The 18,269-nt window shown below is 39.2% G+C and overlaps 3 protein-coding genes and 1 non-coding gene across 4 annotated transcripts in view; all 4 read left to right on the plus strand.

Annotated features, from left to right (window-relative positions):
* Positions 1-2,885: 2,885 nt before the first annotated feature.
* stx11b.1 (syntaxin 11b, tandem duplicate 1) lies at positions 2,886-5,869 on the plus strand. Its single transcript, XM_069657355.1, has 2 exons — positions 2,886-3,007; positions 4,002-5,869. The coding sequence occupies exon 2, from the start codon at positions 4,102-4,104 to the stop codon at positions 4,999-5,001; it is 900 nt and encodes a 299-aa protein (XP_069513456.1). The 5' UTR covers positions 2,886-3,007; positions 4,002-4,101; the 3' UTR covers positions 5,002-5,869.
* A 556-nt stretch (positions 5,870-6,425) lies between these two features.
* LOC138585116 (syntaxin-11-like) lies at positions 6,426-10,656 on the plus strand. The gene is made up of 2 exons (XM_069657366.1): positions 6,426-6,515; positions 8,098-10,656. Exon 2 carries the CDS (start codon positions 8,103-8,105, stop codon positions 9,003-9,005), a length of 903 nt encoding a protein of 300 aa, XP_069513467.1. The 5' UTR covers positions 6,426-6,515; positions 8,098-8,102; the 3' UTR covers positions 9,006-10,656.
* A 1,161-nt stretch (positions 10,657-11,817) lies between these two features.
* trnal-uaa (transfer RNA leucine (anticodon UAA)) lies at positions 11,818-11,900 on the plus strand. Its single transcript has one exon. It is a non-coding gene; the product is annotated as a tRNA-Leu (tRNA).
* A 2,497-nt stretch (positions 11,901-14,397) lies between these two features.
* utrn (utrophin) overlaps positions 14,398-18,269 on the plus strand; it is a 221,842-nt gene continuing 217,970 nt past the window's right edge. Inside the window, exons 1-2 of the mRNA XM_069657396.1 lie at positions 14,398-14,744; positions 16,473-16,613. Of these exons, the coding sequence (XP_069513497.1) occupies positions 16,541-16,613 (73 nt within the window). The 5' untranslated portion in view covers positions 14,398-14,744; positions 16,473-16,540. The remainder of the gene's footprint in view (positions 14,745-16,472; positions 16,614-18,269) is intronic.

Genomic DNA, 18,269 nt, shown 5'->3' on the forward strand with positions numbered 1-18,269 from the left:
TGAATTTCACGCTCTCAACATTATGATAATTTAATAATTTAACCATATTATTCCTTACATAGAGTGAGAAGCATTTCTGTTTCCTGCCCTTACGTCAATGCAAAAATAATACATAAAAAAATCTGCTGCTTGTCTTGTGAAAAAACAACAGCAAAATCCAACAATTTAGAACAGAATCTTATTGAAACAGAGACAGTTGTTTGTTTCTTTTTTCATATATAGCTATAAATCCGAGGTACACTTGAAAGTCGCAGCCTCAAAAGATGAGACATGCTCGCGATAATGAGCACGCGCCTTCACGTGCTACATATTGACACAAATAATAGAGTAGGGAAAGTGTCTCATTTAATGCGACCAGCATTAAAATTACGCCTTTTAAGCGGTATCAACATTTTGATATACATTTTATTCTTCATGTTATTGTTATGTTTTCATTTTTGAATATTCACTGGCACAGTAATTACCTTCAGGATTATAAAGTTCTATCTTAACTTATCTTTACTTTAAGCTGACATTTCTAACTCACATGTGCCTTCACTATCAGGTGGTACCTAGCTTCAGCCAAATCCCAAATAAACCCACTATTGAAAATTAAATAAACATGTAATAAATTATATTTAAACACTAACAAAATACTTTAACGCATATGTTTCAACATAAATTTACACATTGGTTGGCAGTAGCTGTTGTATATCAGGCAATCTTTTGCCCTCACATTTTAGGATATGAAGTGAGAATTTATCAACATGAAGGTGTTTGTTTTAGCAGAGACTTATTCCAACTGTATCAAACCTAAAGCAGTTATCCAGTTTGTTGCAAAGTATGCTACTGCTGGCTCACAGTATAACTATATTTGTGGGAGGTCATAGGTCAAAGAAACTTTATGTAAGGATTACAGAGAAAAAGTGTCCGTGTCTAGGGGCTTGAGGAAGACTTTGCTGGGCCATATCAAGCCATCAGTCTAATGGGCTGATGGAGCACTTGGTCGAAGTTATATATTTAAGAAAGCAATGTGTAATCATGTAACTATTAATAACTTAAAACATCTAAATATCATCATTAATGAGAAAGGAAGGGTCTGATTAGAAGGCAGCTGCTGATGGGATAAGGACAAACACCAGTGAAGGTTACATTGGAGATAGACTGATAAGACGGATGCCAAACATCAGTAAGACACAAAGCAATTGCAGCTTGGTCTAACTTGTGAAATTTCTCATTGCTACAGCTGATGGTGTTGCCATGAATAACAGAATTTAAAATTGTTCAGTGGCACTGACGTGCGCTCGTGCCATGGCAGAGCAGAGGAATTTCACATGTCTAACCAAACTCTCAGCCACAGATGGTGAATAGAGGTGAAACACCAAGTCATGGTCCAGCAGAGACAAACTTCAATTGATGATTCAAAAGCTGATGGAACAAAGACTTCAGGCCTAACACGGGCAAGGGGGAAGGCTGCAAAGCGACAAAAGATGTTATTAAGAGAAAAAGATGATGGTTGAATGAACATGATGATGTTGGCTTGCCAGTATCAATGCTTAACAGTTTGTCTTGCTAAGCCTACTCTAGCTCTCCCCTTTTCACACACTGAATCCAGAGCCGTCTTTTCTCCCAACAAGACTTTACCATTATATCTATGCCCCTGATGTTAATTTAAATTGCATTTAGGTGGCAGAGGATTTTTTTTCACCTCCTTAAAGTTTTTGCAAATGTTGTAATTTTTTGTTCTTAATTTACCATACAGTTTTGGTAACCTTCGCAATGGCCCACAACCTATCATTTAAACAATCTGTCCTGCAGAGGTCTCCACTTCTTATTAGCAGTAGTAATTACAATTCAACGTAGAGCATAAATAAAGTAAGCCCATGATTTGATATGGCTGAACCACACTTTACTATTATTAAATAACCATTAGCCTGTAGCATGTGAATTACTTAAGCTAATCGTTCATGCTAGTCGCTAATGGTCCCAGCTCATTCATTTATTCCAGTCATGAAAGTTAACTTGTACCTTATTGTAACCCAAACAAATATTAAACCTGCTTATAAGAGTTTATAGTGTACTTTATCACCATAAACGTCAATTTATGTCAGTCTTACCAGTGCAAAATATCACTTTATCGTCCACTTATGGCCACTAAGCAGCTCAGCTAACAGTCTGACCGTTGTAGTGCCGCGAGAGCAATGCGCCCTGATCTGACCTGAGGTTGGAGCGCCCTCTGTTGACCTTTTTCGTACAAGCATCGATACAAATAGACTATCATTTACATCCTGGGGTGCTGCTGTAACTCTGCAGTCAAAGATAACAGTTAATTGTACAAGAAACTAGCAAAGCCCCACTGTTCTGTCATTTTTTCTGTTTGTCTGTCTCTCTCACACACAAACACACACAAGTGAAAAGGCTACCTGTGGGAGTCATTTGGGCGTGTCTGGGAAGGTCTTGACGTCACTTCATCCCAGTATGGACTTGCTGTGTGGGCTTTAGGACCGTCGGGTATCACTGCAATCAGTACTCACAAACAAAGCCTTTGAAGGCGACTGCACTTTAATCAAGAGACAATGTAGCAGCGATTGGTATCGTCAGTATGATAAATATTCATAGGCCCATATCAAAAGCACCTGTCTTGGGCTGTCCTTTACATTTAAAAACTCTTTTTTTATTCTACCGGGTATATAGGCCCGTAAAATTCAGATTTGCGTTCACTTGTTTTATACACAGTAGCTGCTCCAACCTCGTCCTATCCCATTGACGCTCCTGAGAGGCCAAACCGACCGGACTTCATTCCTGAAGTCACATCATTACAGTCGCATGGCGTGGCGCAATCTTTCACCTTAACAAAACCACAGCTGAATACCAGTTTCAGCTCCAAAGATAGCTGCATTACGCATGTTGGGCCCTTTGTTTGTACTCACAAACCCGATGCAGTCGACTTCAGGATGGTGCTGTGGCTCCACGTACATCCTACATTAAAGGACACAGTTTGACGTCTGTGGAAAACAGAGCAAAACAGGTAAGGAGCATTTTCTCTCAGCCTTGCCTTTATTCCAGCAAGCTGTTGGGGTGTGTTGTGGTCTATCATAAAATGTAGCTACATGAGACTTTTGTGTTGTTCTAGTTTGGAAGAAAAAAGGAACTTCTGTGTCCTAGAAATAACCATATACATCTATATCTGAAATCAAAGCAAAACATGCATTTGTGATTTCTTCTCAAAATATACTCAAAAGAAATTGGTCTACATAAATGTTGTACTGTTTACCATTTCTACCATGGATTTGAAAATTAAGTTACATATTATAGCCTTATACCATTTACCTTGACCATATTTTAACTGTGAAATCAAGCAGATCCTCAGAATAATTCAACAAAAGAGCATTTTTCAGGGGTACTGGGTGGAGAAAGTTGTCTATAATAATGATATCCAACCTTTATCTTTATAAATAAAGGTATTTATGAAATTCAAAATTGTATCCTTTCGATTTGATATTGAAGTGTTAAAGCTAACTCTAAACACACATTAAGACTTTTATTCCTAACTGGAAACAGGAAAAGACATCATCACAAAACTTTTGGACAAGCCTCTGAGATTCTTCCTAATGATGTAACGGGCTCATGCATTCCCTTTAGAAATGTTGTTTTATGTGAAGGTGTTGAGGAAACATGAGATGCAAGATATTCCTGTATCTGATCTACAGAATCTGCTGATATTCCAGTTAGATTAAAAGTAAAAAATGAATGTCTGGAGAAAGAAGTCAGACGTATGACACGTTTAAAGAACTAGTTTGGTGGGGAGAAACACCTTTGACTAAACTTTGGAGAACCTGTTATGCCAGTGCAGGGTGGGTAAGAGCTGAGGGAAGAAAGAAAGGCTTTTACACAGGCCTGACAGCTTAAATGAGACACCAGGTGTGTTTAAACTTGCAAATTAAAGGGTTGTTATTTGTCTGGATGTAGTCTGTGTTTTAACATTGCAGTTCTAAGGTTTTTGTTGTTCTTTTCTCTTTCAGGCAGGCATCTTTACCAATGTTTCTGAGACGAGAAAAGCTAACCAAACAGAGAAAATCATCTTGACATCCGTAACCTTCTCTTGTGTTTTCCGGCCTAACCATGAGGGACAGACTGAGCCACCTGCAGGAAATGTCCAACGGCCATGTGGAGCCGATGGAGTACGCAGAGTCCACCGTCTCCGACACGCTCAGCAACGTGGACCTGGAGGAGGAGCTGCCCCACGAGGCAGTCGTGTTCGACAACAGCCCCGCTCTGGTCGAGGTCTTTTCCCAGTCACAGGACATCCACAGAGAGATCCAACTCATCCGCCTTGAGGTCAAAAGGCTCCGTGAGCAGAACTCTCGAATAACCCAGGGCGTCACCACCATGAGCACCATCAAAAGGGACTCCAACGCCATTGGTGCTGACATAAAATCTAGGGCGGAGGGGGTCTTGACACGTCTGCAGGATATGGAAGGAGCAGCTCACAAGCTAGAAGAAGAGCACGGTTCAAGTTCTGCCATCACACGAATCGCTAGAACCCAATACGCCGGCCTCAGCAATGGTTTCCGAGACGCCATGTTTGACTATAATGAAGTTGAAATGAGCCATCGGGATAACTGTAAAGCTCAGATCCAGAGGCAGATGGAGATAGTGGGGCGTGAGGTGACAGGAGAGGAGGTAGAGGAGATGATCGAGCAAGGTCAGTGGAACATCTTCAACGACAACATCGTGTCCGAGGGTAAGACAGCCCGATCGGCTCTGTCCCAGATCGAGAAACGTCACAAGGAGCTGCTGGACCTGGAGACCCGTATCCAAGGCATCCATGAGATTTTCCTGGACATTGCGATGCTGGTGGAGGAGCAGGGCCCCATGATTACCTCTATCCAAACTAACGTGCAGAAGACAGATGAAGGCATTCAGGACGCCCTCGTCAAACTGCGCAAGGCCAAACGTCATGACAGTAACAACCCGTTTAAGAAGATGTTTTGCAGCTGTTTCCCATGCTACAACTCATGACTGTTGGGTACAGTTACCGGTAGAGGGATGGCAAATTATGCAATGTGTTATCCAGAGAAAAAGAAGAGTGAAATCCTGAGAACAATTTCTTTTCTTCCTCTTGGCAAATATATATCAACATGTGGAGCTAATGCTAGTAACATTTTTCCAGGAATTTACATACACTTTTGATAGGTGGTTTAAAACTTCTATTCCTGAGACGCAAAAATAAATATTTTAGAATTGTATTAAAATACTTATTTGATGTCTGTAATGTTTATACGAAAGGTTTGAGACAGGTATTTCAAATCTTATTCAAATTCCCCATGACAGAGGTGAGATGCAGACCTGAAACAAGTTATATTTGATCATATTTTTCATGTTTTTAAAGCCTGCTTAGTTTCCTCTCGGGAGGTCTTTAGCACAATGAAAAGACTGCAGAATTTGTGTTTTATAAAATTGCAGAAAACAATTTCAAATATGTTTGTACTTGGCATAATGCATGACACAATTTTTGATACAGAGAACTGCCCTAATAGTAAAACCTTAGAATTTTCTTTCAACATGCAAGTTAACCCAAACAGTGCCCTGGACATACAGCTGAAAATGTACAATAAGCTGTTCTTGATTAAATTGTAAATATTTTCTGCTTTACTTTATATTTAATTTGGAATTTCTTGGTTTGATTGTGATCAGCCATTCTGTGTTGACCGTATTGCACAACACTTTAAAATTTCCCAATATTTTCTTTACTGTCTCTTTTTAAGGTCACCAGTATCTGAGCAGTGACAGCTGTTTTACTACATTTTATTGTCAGTCTCAATGTTATGTAATCTGTTACTTTTCTCTGCTATTTTATGACTGCATGTGTGATAAAATATTCATATTGTATGCCTTTATTCTGTGGTATCATGACATAAAGAGTTACATTAAGATTGGTGCGAGTGTTTATTCTTGTTAGGACATGCAATTTACACCAACACACACATAGAAATAAAGACCTGTAGAGATTAAGTATTATGTTTATATTAACACATTATCTCTATTTAAGTTTGTAGACACACAAAGAACAAAATGTTCACAAAGCGGCTCAATGACACATTTACAAATCATTTGCATGTTCCAAGTTCTCTGCTCAGCCCTGGTCCTCCTGAGTAATCCCTAAGCACACGCACAAGTGTATCACTTTATAAATATTAGGCTGTCAATCAAATATTTTCCCCAGGAAATGTTTCATTCTTGCCCTGCATTCTTTGACAGGAATGTGGTCTTACTGAATTGACCAAGTCTCCTGTTTCCTGAGGTGAAAAGAAACTGAACTAAGAATAAAAGAAGCTCACCTAAAGGAAGTATTGTGTGTTGCAGTGGGAAGGCCCAAGTCTGTCACCTGGTAAGGGGTGGCAGTCTCACAGCAGGCAGACGACTTCCTTCTGCAGAATATAAAGATGTGTTTCTCCAGCGCCTTGCACCAAATACATCAGGCACATTGAAGGGGTTTTAGTTGCTTTCTGTTTTTTTGGATCCAATCACAAGAGGTAAGACATTTACAATTTATAGTTAAATTATATTTCATTATTTTTGAGGGTGTAGTAAAGGCATTGGGAAACAAGAGGATAATTGATGGGACTTAATCACGGCTACAAGAGCAGCTTGTTAAAATAGAACTGAGTCAATGACAATCAAGAATAAGAGAGTTGCTTTTTTTAAATCACACATTGGGTTAGCATATTAAGTAGTTTCTTGATTCTTAACTGATATGGTATGAGGTAATTGCTATTCTGTGTATAGATAGATCATTTTGAAAATCAGAGGCAGAGTTTAAGGCAGGCACCAAAATTACAGAAGTTTTGTGCAGAATAAGGCTGACAAAATGAATCGTCTAACTTGTATTGTCTTATCTGTCCGAGAGGAAATGTCAGCTTTTCAAAAAGATGGTCTTCCTTGTTCCTGGTTTAAATGAATACATTCCTATAAGCCCTTGAGCTGTGAACGCTATCATTGTTCACAGAAAGAAAACCAGAAAAAGTGACCTGTCATTGTTTGTATCGTATCAGTGCTTGTATAATACATAAGCATAAGAGTTTTGAATGGGTCGTGTATAGTGTTCCCAGGTAAAATAACTATGAACCTGTTGATACTGTCCAAAGAACTTAATGTTTAATGTCAAATTTTTATTTTTTACAAGAACCAGTTCATTTCAATAATAATTGGGCGTATACAAGAATGAAGGGGCCTACAACCCAACATGTAGAATGCATGTGATACTGAGTTTAAATAAATTATTTGATGGATTTAATGCTCATGAAAGCTGCCTGGAATTGTACTTTTTAACACTGAGTACAATTCACTGTATTTACCTGACAACCATTTCCCTCTGACATCAAGCTCAAACAGGAAGCTTAAATGCTGTTATACTGTCGTTCTTTTGTGCTTTAGACCTGCAGTTCGTATAAGTGTAGGAAATCTGCCGAACAGTAAGCATTTAACCACTTCTCAATCGACCAGCAGCTGAAAAAACAATGGATAGCGACAGTCCTAAGGAACATATTTAATGATAAATAATGCATTTTATAACTAGCTACAGTTAGACAACAGCTAACATTAGCATTTAATCACTTCCTAGCTAACTGAAGTGTTTGACATTGTAAAAAGATACAATATTTAAGGCTTTCCTAGCTAATGTTAGCTAGCGATAATGTTAGCTAGCGAACAGTTATGAATGCTAGAAATAGGTTGAATGCCGAAGTTAGCTGTTGGTTGGCTGTCTACCTAACGAGTTATCAAAAGCCACTTTGGCTAATTTGGGATAATTTTTGCTAACAATAATGCAAGCTAGCTAACAGTATGTTGTGCTATGAATTGTTTTAATGCTAATGTTAGCTTTCGCATTAGCTGTCAGTAGCAAATGAGTAACTATATATGTGGTTTTACCTTAAAATATGAACCGTGTCCCTCTGGATTTTCACTACTAATTAGTAAAAACTATATAATTTGTCATACTCCTTACATTTATCTGATTTGCAAACCTGAAAAACAAGAGCCCCCACTGTGAGTAGGACTTGGAAAAGGTCTACCATGTGTTTGTGATTATTAACAGTCATCTTGTTTTTCAATCAGGCAGAATGCGGGACATGCTAGAGAGGCTGCAGACCATTAACGAGGAGCAGGAGGACTCCGAGCCAGAGTTTTATGGACTTGATTATGATGTAGACAAGGTGTCTCTGTCTCAAGAGGCAGTGGTGTTTGAGGATGTCTCACCACTTGACAAAATCCTAGATGAGGCCCACTCCTTACGCAAGGAGATCTCCTTGTTCAAATTAGAGGTGGAGCGTCTGAGCATGCATAATCAACGCTTTGGTACCACTGTGCGGCGCCTCACCCTACTCAAAAAGGACGCTGACTCCATCGCCAGGGGGATCCAGCAACGTGGGGAGGCTCTGTACTTCCGCCTTCAGGCTCTGGGTAAGGAGAGTGCCCAGCTGGAGGAGAAAGAAGGTCCCCACTCCGCGGTTAGTCGTATTGCTCGAGTTCAGCACGACACCCTGACCCGTGCCTTCCATGCTGCAATGAGTGACTACAATAAAGCCGAGGAGATGCAGAGGAGCACATGTCGGGGGAGGATCCAGAGGCAGGCATCCATATTAGGGTCAGAAATCACAGATGAGCAGCTGGATGGGATTGTGGACAAAGGTGGCGAGGGATGGGCTGAGCTGTCCCAGAGTCTGCAGTCCCCAGGTGCATGCACGTCCCGCATGGCTTTGTGTGACATCAAAGGGAGACATAAGGAGCTGGTGGAGCTGGAGATCAGGATGAAGGACGTCCATGATCTGTTCCTACAAATGGCCATGTTGGTGGAAGAGCAGGGAAGCATGATCAATAACATTGAGTCTAATGTATGTACCACTGAGGAATATACTGAAAAAATCAACGTTCACATCAAGAAGGCACTACAGTACAAGAGGAAAAATCCTTTTACACAATGTTGCCCATGTCTACCCTGTTGGAGACACAACAAAATATTCTAGGGCTTATTTCGACTTCATGAATGATTTGAACTTAAAATTAATATATAGCTTTTTAAAGTGTATGGACATGTTGTGCAATGTGCTTAATGGCGGGCTTAACAGACACACTCATGAGTGCAAAGTATTACAGAAACACTACACTCTACTTCCTCAATCGATGCGTTAGGCCTAGTATTAAAGTTTTGGGTTATCAGCTGTCTAAGTTTTGTTTCACATTAAAATAGCTTATCCTGTTAATTGAATCTCATGGCTAATCCAGTTGTTGGTGTGTGACAATTAAAATTTACATTTTAAACGAATGGTTTAACAGTTCACTGATGCAATAATATGCTACTGAAGTAAATTTAAAATCAGTGTTGTTTTTTGTAGAACATCAACGTAATAAGTTGGGTCATGAGGATAACAAGCACACATGGTGTTTTGCAATGCGGAGGAATTGGAGTCATGAGAGCAATGGGTATCAATAAGGATGAAAAGAGAGTTACATTGCACTAAGTGGTTACAGATGAGATCCATTTAGAAGAGTTACAGCAATGAAAAAGGGTAGTGTATTATCAAAAATCATTACTGGTTGCTACGCCACAAAGTGGTGAAACTTAAGGACAAAACTGATCTTCATCTTCTGTAAGTGGGAGGATAATTAACCTGAATGTTAAGTTTAAGTGGTTGGTTAAAGAGGACAGCAAGTAAGGACTAAAGAAGTTACAATAGTGGATGTAACCCAAGTTTTAATACAGGTGTTAGAAATGAAACCACATGGCTTACCAAAGAATGAGGAAAAGGAAAATGTCAGCTGGCTCTTCTAGATTCTTCTTTCAGTTAGACATCAACAACAACAATCCAATGACATAATGTAAGCCATAGCTAATAGTTTAGTTGAAGTATGTAGCAGTTAATGGGAGTTAATGTTTAATTGTGTGGTCTCAAGCCAAAGAACAATATACTTTTAATAGACTCTTTCTTTGTTTGTTACTGAAAAAAGCAACCAATAAAAATAAGCAACTGTAGAAAAGCCAAGTTTAACCTGTTTGGAGGTTTGGGGAAATGTAGTTACTACACTCACAACATTACATAATTACTGGTATATCACATGCCAATATGTTGTTTGTCTGACTGTTAAAAAACAAATAAACTTGAAGTACAGTAGGCTATCACATAAAACGCCCTAAAGCTAGATTTGGACACAGGCCATCTCAAGAGAGGGGCTTGAATATCATCTATTGATACTATAAGCACCCACTTTATTGGCTACATGGTATCAATTTATATTGCATTATAGTGGTGTGTTAATGTCCATATATTTCCAAACAAAATTTCAGTTGATCATATGAATATAAAACCTATTGCAGCAGTAATAGGAGTAAAACAGTAAATTTAGGGTCTGGGGCCTGTTACCCCTTCCTCAGGGGGGAAGTTCGGGGGGTTATAGTTTATGTGATACAGAGAGAAGAAATAAAGGAAATATATAGAAGTAAGAAATATGTCAAATATGTGCATTATATATACACAACAAAATAAGAAATAAAGATAAAATGTTATGTGGCACATCCTCCAAAATCCTCAACAAACTACCTATTTGAATCTGCTTTTAATCTGGGATTTCTAATTATGTCATTTTAACCTTTACTTTCCTTTATGTACATATATATATTTAAACTGTAGGTCTTGTACTTTGATTGTTTTTCACTGTATATGCGCTTAATGTCTTTGTTATGGTTTCTTTCTTTATGTAAAGTGCCTATGAGTACCTTTTAAAGTGCAATAAAAATAAAATGTATTATTATTATTAAAATATTAAATTCTGATAAATGGATCTATGGTAATTTAAATATTAATGGCAGAATTAAATATAATTGCCAAAATAAAAGTTAGATACAACATAAGAGTTACATGCAAAAACAATTATACATAAAATAAGGGTTATTTATAAAGATACCAGTATAATAACAGATTGAATAGAGGGGGGGCGTTCTTACTGGATGGAGTTTTCCCTTGAATGACAATTGAAATTTGTATCATTTAGTTTAGGTTATATACAATAAAGAGTAATAAACGACTTAGTATTAAACAAAAATAAAAGGAAAAGAAGAAAAAGAAGAGGAAGTCCTCGTTGGCGCCTGTCTTGTCCTAGTGCCCCATCAGATAAGCGCAGGGACATCCAGGAGGAGCCGTGACGTCACTCGGCTCGAGTCTCTTTCCGAATTTGGCAACTTCTGCAAGAATCCTTAAATAACTCCAGAGGTCCATTTCTGGGTTACTTGCTGTTTGATTTGCTTTGCGATATCGTTTAGTCGCAGTTGTCGGTAATCAGTTTAACAGTCATTGTATGTCTGAAATTACTGTGTAGTAACCGTGCAGTGCCGAGTGCCAAGACCGCTTTCGCTATTAGTAGCACATGCTAACGATATTAGCTGCAGTACCTAGTTAGGTTAGTTAGCGTGAGATAGCTAACGTATTAGTGGTAACGGTAGCAATAGCTCTTGTTCTCGCGAGCCATCAAATTGACTTTTTTCCGTCTTGTTTCGCATTTTACATTGAAGAAAACAAACTTGCTTGGATTTGTTTCAACGCGGGACTGTCTTGTAAACGAGCATGAAATTAGCATGTTCGCTCCAGTCTGCAGCTCTACAAGTTAGCTGCTAGCTGCTAACACTGCGCTAGCACCATAGGTGTACTTATTGCTATATGCTAGTATTGATATAAGTGTGAACTTTGTTAGAGACAAAACTCCTCGGATTAAGCCGTGAATAATATAAAATGTAGGCTGTGTTTATTTATTTCAAGCGGTAAAGTGGCGGATTGTGGTATATCTACCAGGATGGCCGAGTGGTTAAGGCGTTGGACTTAAGATCCAATGGACATATGTCCGCGTGGGTTCGAACCCCACTCCTGGTAAATTCTTTTGGTGGCATCTCTGTATCTAACAGGGGGTCATACAGGTATCTGAATAGACGTGTATGGCAACAAGACTGTACCCTACAAGAAATCATGGTATCAGCTACAGCCAAATTGGCTGTCGTAACTCCACAGATGTAACAATTGTAACATTTCCCCACAAGCAGATATGTCACAACTGCGAAGAGGTGGGAAAAAAATGCAAAAAAGACGCAATGATTGGATGAAATTTCGGATGGCAGATATGCAGTTTAAAACAGAGTTAACATTTCATGTTTTTGACAGTTAAAGCTCATATAGTAGTGCGTTTAAAGTCAAAGTTTATGTACTTACTTACTTTGGAATATATGGAAAATTTATCATTTTGATGATTATAATACTTAATTTCAACTAGGGATTGGGAACACGTTTATAAATGTAAGAATATCTAATTTTACGCTGTATTCCATACTGAAGTCCTCCAGGTAAATATGGTTCATCTTTCAGATGTAGTTGCATCGTGTGGGCACAAGAGGGCACACTAAGCCCTTTTTGTAGTCTCCAGGCTGGATTCCAGCACAAGGCCCACTGAGTCTGCACACTTTCACCCCTATAATTACACTGCAAGGGCGATGCCTTGGACTCATGTATACCCATTTATCTGCCTCTGCCACAGGAAACCTTCACAGAAAATAGCTGCAACTCCTATGAGGTCGTATTCAGAAAAGCAAAAGGAATAAAAACAAATTGTAGCAATTTGTGTTTAAAAGAAAGTTGCCCACTGGAGCCTTCATATTTCAAATCCGCTCGTTTTATATTGTATGTATACATGTCAGAGAAGCGCCTGTCAGCATTTCTCTATGTTCCTTTGCTCCTTCTATACTCGCACTAACCAATACATATGCTGTCACTTGATAGGTGTTTGAGGCCTAACAGAGCACTAATATGTGAAATTGAGCTTCTTCTCTGAGCTGTTTGAGGAAACATCAACAAAAGAGCCCTGACAACTGAGAGGAGGGAGGAAGAAAGATGAGGGCTTACAATGAAGATCAACATCTCTGCATCCCCAATGCCTCAAAGACTTTTTGCAATGGACCTTAATCTATTATTCAGTAGCTCAGGTACTGAAAAAAGTTTTCGGGCCAACACATCACTTAGTATAATAAAATGACATCTGTCAATTAAAGCAATGGAAGGGTTTATGATAATGTTAACTGTAGGAGTAATGATAGTTTCACTGCTCATTTTAAATTTTCATTCTATATGTCTTATCACATTTTACCCGTCTGATCATGTACTCTTTTTTTGTTTTGGTTAGTATCTCATGTATTAAAGGTTCTTTAATACATAAAATGAACTGCATAGTTATAGTAGAAACATGTTCTCTATGTTCAATATTATCCATTCATTACATTAAAACACAAATCTTTTTGTTCAGAGTGAATTAATTGTGCCTGACGTGGAAAAGTTTAGAATACTCCTGGCCCAATAAACATTCCAGTTATTATTCCACACCGCTCCTGTAAAGCTCTGTTTTCCAGTGGGAATCACTGGTTTCGTTGGTGTTACGTCACGTGACGCCCACCGCGCCATGTTTCCATCTCAGCGTCAGGAAAACTTTTATAGCCAGAGGGAGAAAGCTCGAGACCAGCGGCAAGTCCCGCGGAGTGAACGCCATGTTTCCGGTCTGAACCTACAAAACAAAAGCGTGAAACATCAGTTATGGTTAAGCTTCCATTAAATGAGGACTATTGGGAGTGGAGTGAGAGTCAGTAGCAGAAGTCAATACCTCTTTTGATTCCCTCATAATTCATGCCATGCAAGTCATGTAAAAGTCAGGGACAGTGAACCACTTTATGTTGTTAAAAACCTACCACATATTACCACAAAAAATCACATTCTTGGGCGACAAAGTAAGCCACATCATCATTATTATCAGTAAGGGCACTGCATTTTCCAGTGGGTAAAACTTCCTAGTGATAGTTTGACCATCTGTAGACACTTGTCTTAAAACTAAGGAAAAATTACAACTGACGAGCTCTATTTCGTTAAAGAGAAAGACTTAGATTTTGGTGCCCCCTGTGGACAAAGAGTCCCTCTTATATTATAATCAGTCTCGGCGCTGATGGTCTGGTTTGCTTTTGTAGGTTATATAGAGTAATTAGAATACATTTCAGTCTGTTTTATAACCAGTGAAAAATTCCTCACAGGAGCTTTAATGTTTATAATGCTCTGTTTTTAACTGTGTAAAGCACTTTGAATCGCTTTATGTATCTTTACTTTATAATGTGTTTGTTGCTTTTGTTGTCTTGTGTAAAGCACTTTGGATAGTCTTGTTGCTAAAATGTGCTATATTAATAAACTTGCCTTGCCTTTTACTTTGAAGGAGCCGACCTGTTCGAGCATTTCCGTTATGTTAAACTCGCTCCGTCTAACTTGACATCGGTGTAAGCTGCAGGGAGAAAGACTGAACTAAGCAACAGGAACAAAGTTGTGGGACCTGAGTCCACAACACCGCGGTGTTCACCCGTGAAATGCAATAACCATCCCTACTGTTCAGATAGAGACAGCCGGCCGTGTGCTGTTAGGACTAAAGTAGTTTTTCTTTTCTTTTCGTAGCAAAAAGGCGTCTCTTAAAGTTTTTTTTGGCACATTGTGTGGACTGGATGCACTGGAGGACGGTTGTCTGTAGTTAGCTGGTTAGTTAAGAAGAGTGGCTCGTACCTCGTGGAAAATGCCTTAAACCAATTGGATATACTTTTTAAACTTTTGAATACACTTCACTTTTATCTGCACACATACACGCTGCACGTTTTGGACGTGTATTGAGGCAGCACGTCTCCTGACTCCTCGGTGACAGCAGAGGTGAGTGTGGGAGATTTGGATACATGAAAGAAAACCTGGTAACATTAACCATCAATGTATGACGAGAACGCAGCCTTTATTGTGAAATTCAAAGTCAGAAGTTTGGTTTAAACTACGTTTTAAAAGTGTTGAAATAAGCCACTAAACTATCACAGTGCTTTTTGAACCTGCCCACAGCTTGCTTTTGGTGTGCATTAACCAGACTTTCCAGCTTGATGAAAAGTCAGCAAGCTTTAAATACCACAGTCATACCCAAGAGTTAAAACATTAACTACAAGGCCACCATAGTTCACAGTGTTTTGTAGCCATTTCATTGCTTTATTCAGTCTTAAAAGGTGGTAATTTCATATCCACAACATATGAGTGCTTTATATGAACTGGTGACTGTGTAAGTAGTACAAAAAAACCCAAAAGTACTGGACTACAATTGTGCAAAAGCTGAAATTTACAGCTCCAAAGAGTTCAGATTGAACTGCCTGATTGTTTCCTGTCAGTTGCCTTGGTTGTCAAAACTACTCCTCTTACACAGAGAGGAACCGAAATTGTAAGGAAACCAGCAAGACAGATTTGGGGCTGTCTTTTCCTTTAGTTTACAGTTGTTATTTTTGGATCTTGCATCATCCCTCAAGAACTGTAACTCACCATGCACTGCTCTGATAAAACGGCACATAAACTCCTTTCATGGTAAAAGAGAGTTATTTTGGGAGTGCCCGTGGCCAAATCTTTAGTGAAAGGAAACCCTGAATTAAAACAGACCACATGCATTAAGTATTATCCCTACACTCAAGAACAAAAGCTGCAACAAGACTCAGAGAAATATGCAGAGAAGCTGCAGCCAAGTACCTACTCACTAGGTCACTTGGTGTTCCATTTTTGGAGCTACTTGTTACTATTTGAGCTCACATCACAGCGTAACAATGGAAGACACAATGACATCGGCATATATTAGCACATGAAACATTAAAACTAGTTTTATTACATGATTGCATGTTTTTGTTGACCTTTGACCTTAAGTAACTCACCTGACCCAATGACCTTACTTGACCCTGATGTTCTGCAATTGTTCATGATGCCATCAGATACGTTGTTTCTCAGGATCTGGTGACTATAATACATGTGTATTAATTCAAATCGTACTTCTTGTGCAGTAGGAAAACGTTATTATTTAGCATTAAGTTAGCATTCGATGAGAGCGTGAGTTTTTTGAAGGTCAGCGGGGACTAAATAAAGCCAAAAAAGCACATATAAACAATTGTATGGCTGCTGCCGCTGCTGCAATTTCACCTCTACTTGAAACTTTGTCTGTGTCTCCAACTCTTGACATTATTGGCTAGCTTGCTCCTGAGCTAATTGCCCTTTTTAACAGCATCCATTACTAATACAGGGGTAGTTTTACACATAAATCAGACCCCGCATTGTCGGCCTAAGGCCGTGGTGTGAAACCAGTTTGTTTCCTCCTCAACACTGTCGAGGGGACATAGAGGTGAAGCCTCAAGCAGCTGTTAGTGTTTTAACAACCTGCTGTGTTTCCTCCTGCGACCATGTTTGAATGTTTATGTGTGTAGTAGCACCAATGCACGTGACACCTCCACTCTCCAGGCCTCCCTGTGAGATTAATTCCACTACTTAAAGTCACATTATAGCTGAAAGGAGCTCAAGAAATGCTTTACATTTCAGGGAGAATCAAGGGACAGTGAAATTGAATGCAAGCTTTTTTCTTTCTCACAGGTGCAGAAAGAGGGCAGGTACTGATTTGCATAATTTACACTTAAAAAGCATCAAATTGTTTGCTTGCCATGGCAACAAAAGGTGACACTGCAGAGGGAGGAGCCAATGAAGAGTTCAACGACATCATCAAGTGGAGATCAGGTATGTTTGTTATCATTTTGAGCAGTAATTAAATTGTTATCTTGAGGCTACATTTTAGTGTTCATGCTCATAACTTATAAAGGAAACTCTGACCAGGCTCGAAAGCCTGTCGTGCATGTCTAACCTGCTGTTCCCATTGAGGCAGAGGAGAAGGTACAGAGGCAAAAAGCAAAGCAACAAAGAGAACAGGAGATGTTTTATTGTAACACGTGTGCGGGGAGAAAGAGAAAGTCACAGGCAGGGTGGCCAATGACAGCAGAGGAAAGGGAAGACAAGAATGCGGGGATGGGTTTAGAGAGCCGCACCCTGCGATCCCTTTCTCTGTGGATCATTCCATAGGTTAATCTTTTGTAGACGCCACCCTCAGAGAGAGAGAGACAAATAACTTGTTGCTCAGGCAGGAGGAGCTCCAGTTGAGTAACTTGTAAACATTCAGGATCAGGCTTCTGGTATTGTGTTTCAATTATTGCTGGCCTTTTTGAATAGGATTTTTGTTAAGTGACATTGTTCATGTGCTGTACATTTGCTTTATAACGGTGTTGGTGTTATCCTAAGTGATTGCGGTAGACATACTAAGACATACAAACCACAGCCTCCACTTTGGCACCAGTTTAAGGCCAATACTACTAAACAAATGCCTGCAAGCATTCATCCTCTTAACTGACACCACTCTCAATTTTAATGAATGAATGACAATTTAATTGTTTCACACAATGTCGGTTCATCAGTTTCATCAGTCATCAGTCATTCCCACTGACTTGCATGATATACCGTAAAATCTGGAATATAAGTCGCATTGGAATATAAGACACAGTATGTTTTTGGGGGGTATCCCAGAGTTTTCTATACCTATTTATTAATACGAACGTGTATACGTGTATAAGTTATTTCAAGACTGTTTCAATTTATTTTCATTTGAAACACGTTCAAAACACTCAAAAATTATAGTCTGCCATCTGTTTTCGCCATGTCGAGTTTGCAATCCTGCTAGCTACCAGTGCGGTAGATGAGCTCAGCCTACGCTAGGTGTTGGACAAAATATCGATATCCCAATATATCGTCGTCCCGACTGGTGTGATACACTTATTGTATCACTGGCGCCTGATATCTCCCCGCCAATTTGAGTCAAACTCTGTGACACTGACACCCAATTGCAGTGAATAATACATTAATGCTGTACTTGACCTTTTTAGGGGCGTTTTGTATTCTTCAGTTAATCACATATGCTGACGTATCATTATATGATTGTCTTGCGACATATCAATTATTGCAGAATCGCTGTATCGTGATAATGTCGTTATTAAGGGCCACGTATCGCGTATCGTATCATGAGTTACCCACCCATAGCCCACGCTAACATTGCTTGCTATAAGGATGGCCGCTGCACTGGCGATGATAGCGGCGCATGTCCGTGCCGGAGCTTCAGCTAGATTAATGCACCATCGTCTGGGTAAAATACTGTAACACATTAAAATACCTCTCTACATTTTATACTGGTATATTGGTCACATCGGTATATAGGACGAAGCCCACTTTTTAGATGAAAAAAAAAAAGTATTTAAAGTGCATCTTATACATCGAATTTTACGGTACATTGGCAAGAGAAAGCCAAGCAGACATATTAATGTACAGCATATTCATGTGTGTTAAACAGAC

This window comes from Semicossyphus pulcher, unplaced genomic scaffold, assembly GCF_022749685.1.
Source record: "Semicossyphus pulcher isolate SPU_LCO1_2020_fin unplaced genomic scaffold, fSemPul1.0.p SCAF_11, whole genome shotgun sequence".
In the NCBI taxonomy this organism is placed as follows: Eukaryota; Metazoa; Chordata; class Actinopteri; order Labriformes; family Labridae; genus Semicossyphus; species Semicossyphus pulcher.

What these genes read in the sequence shown, in the direction of transcription:
- stx11b.1 (XM_069657355.1), top strand. Translation starts at nt 4,102, where the DNA reads ATGAGGGACAGACTGAGCCACCTGCAGGAAATGTCCAACGGCCATGTG.
- LOC138585116 (XM_069657366.1), top strand. Translation starts at nt 8,103, where the DNA reads ATGCGGGACATGCTAGAGAGGCTGCAGACCATTAACGAGGAGCAGGAG.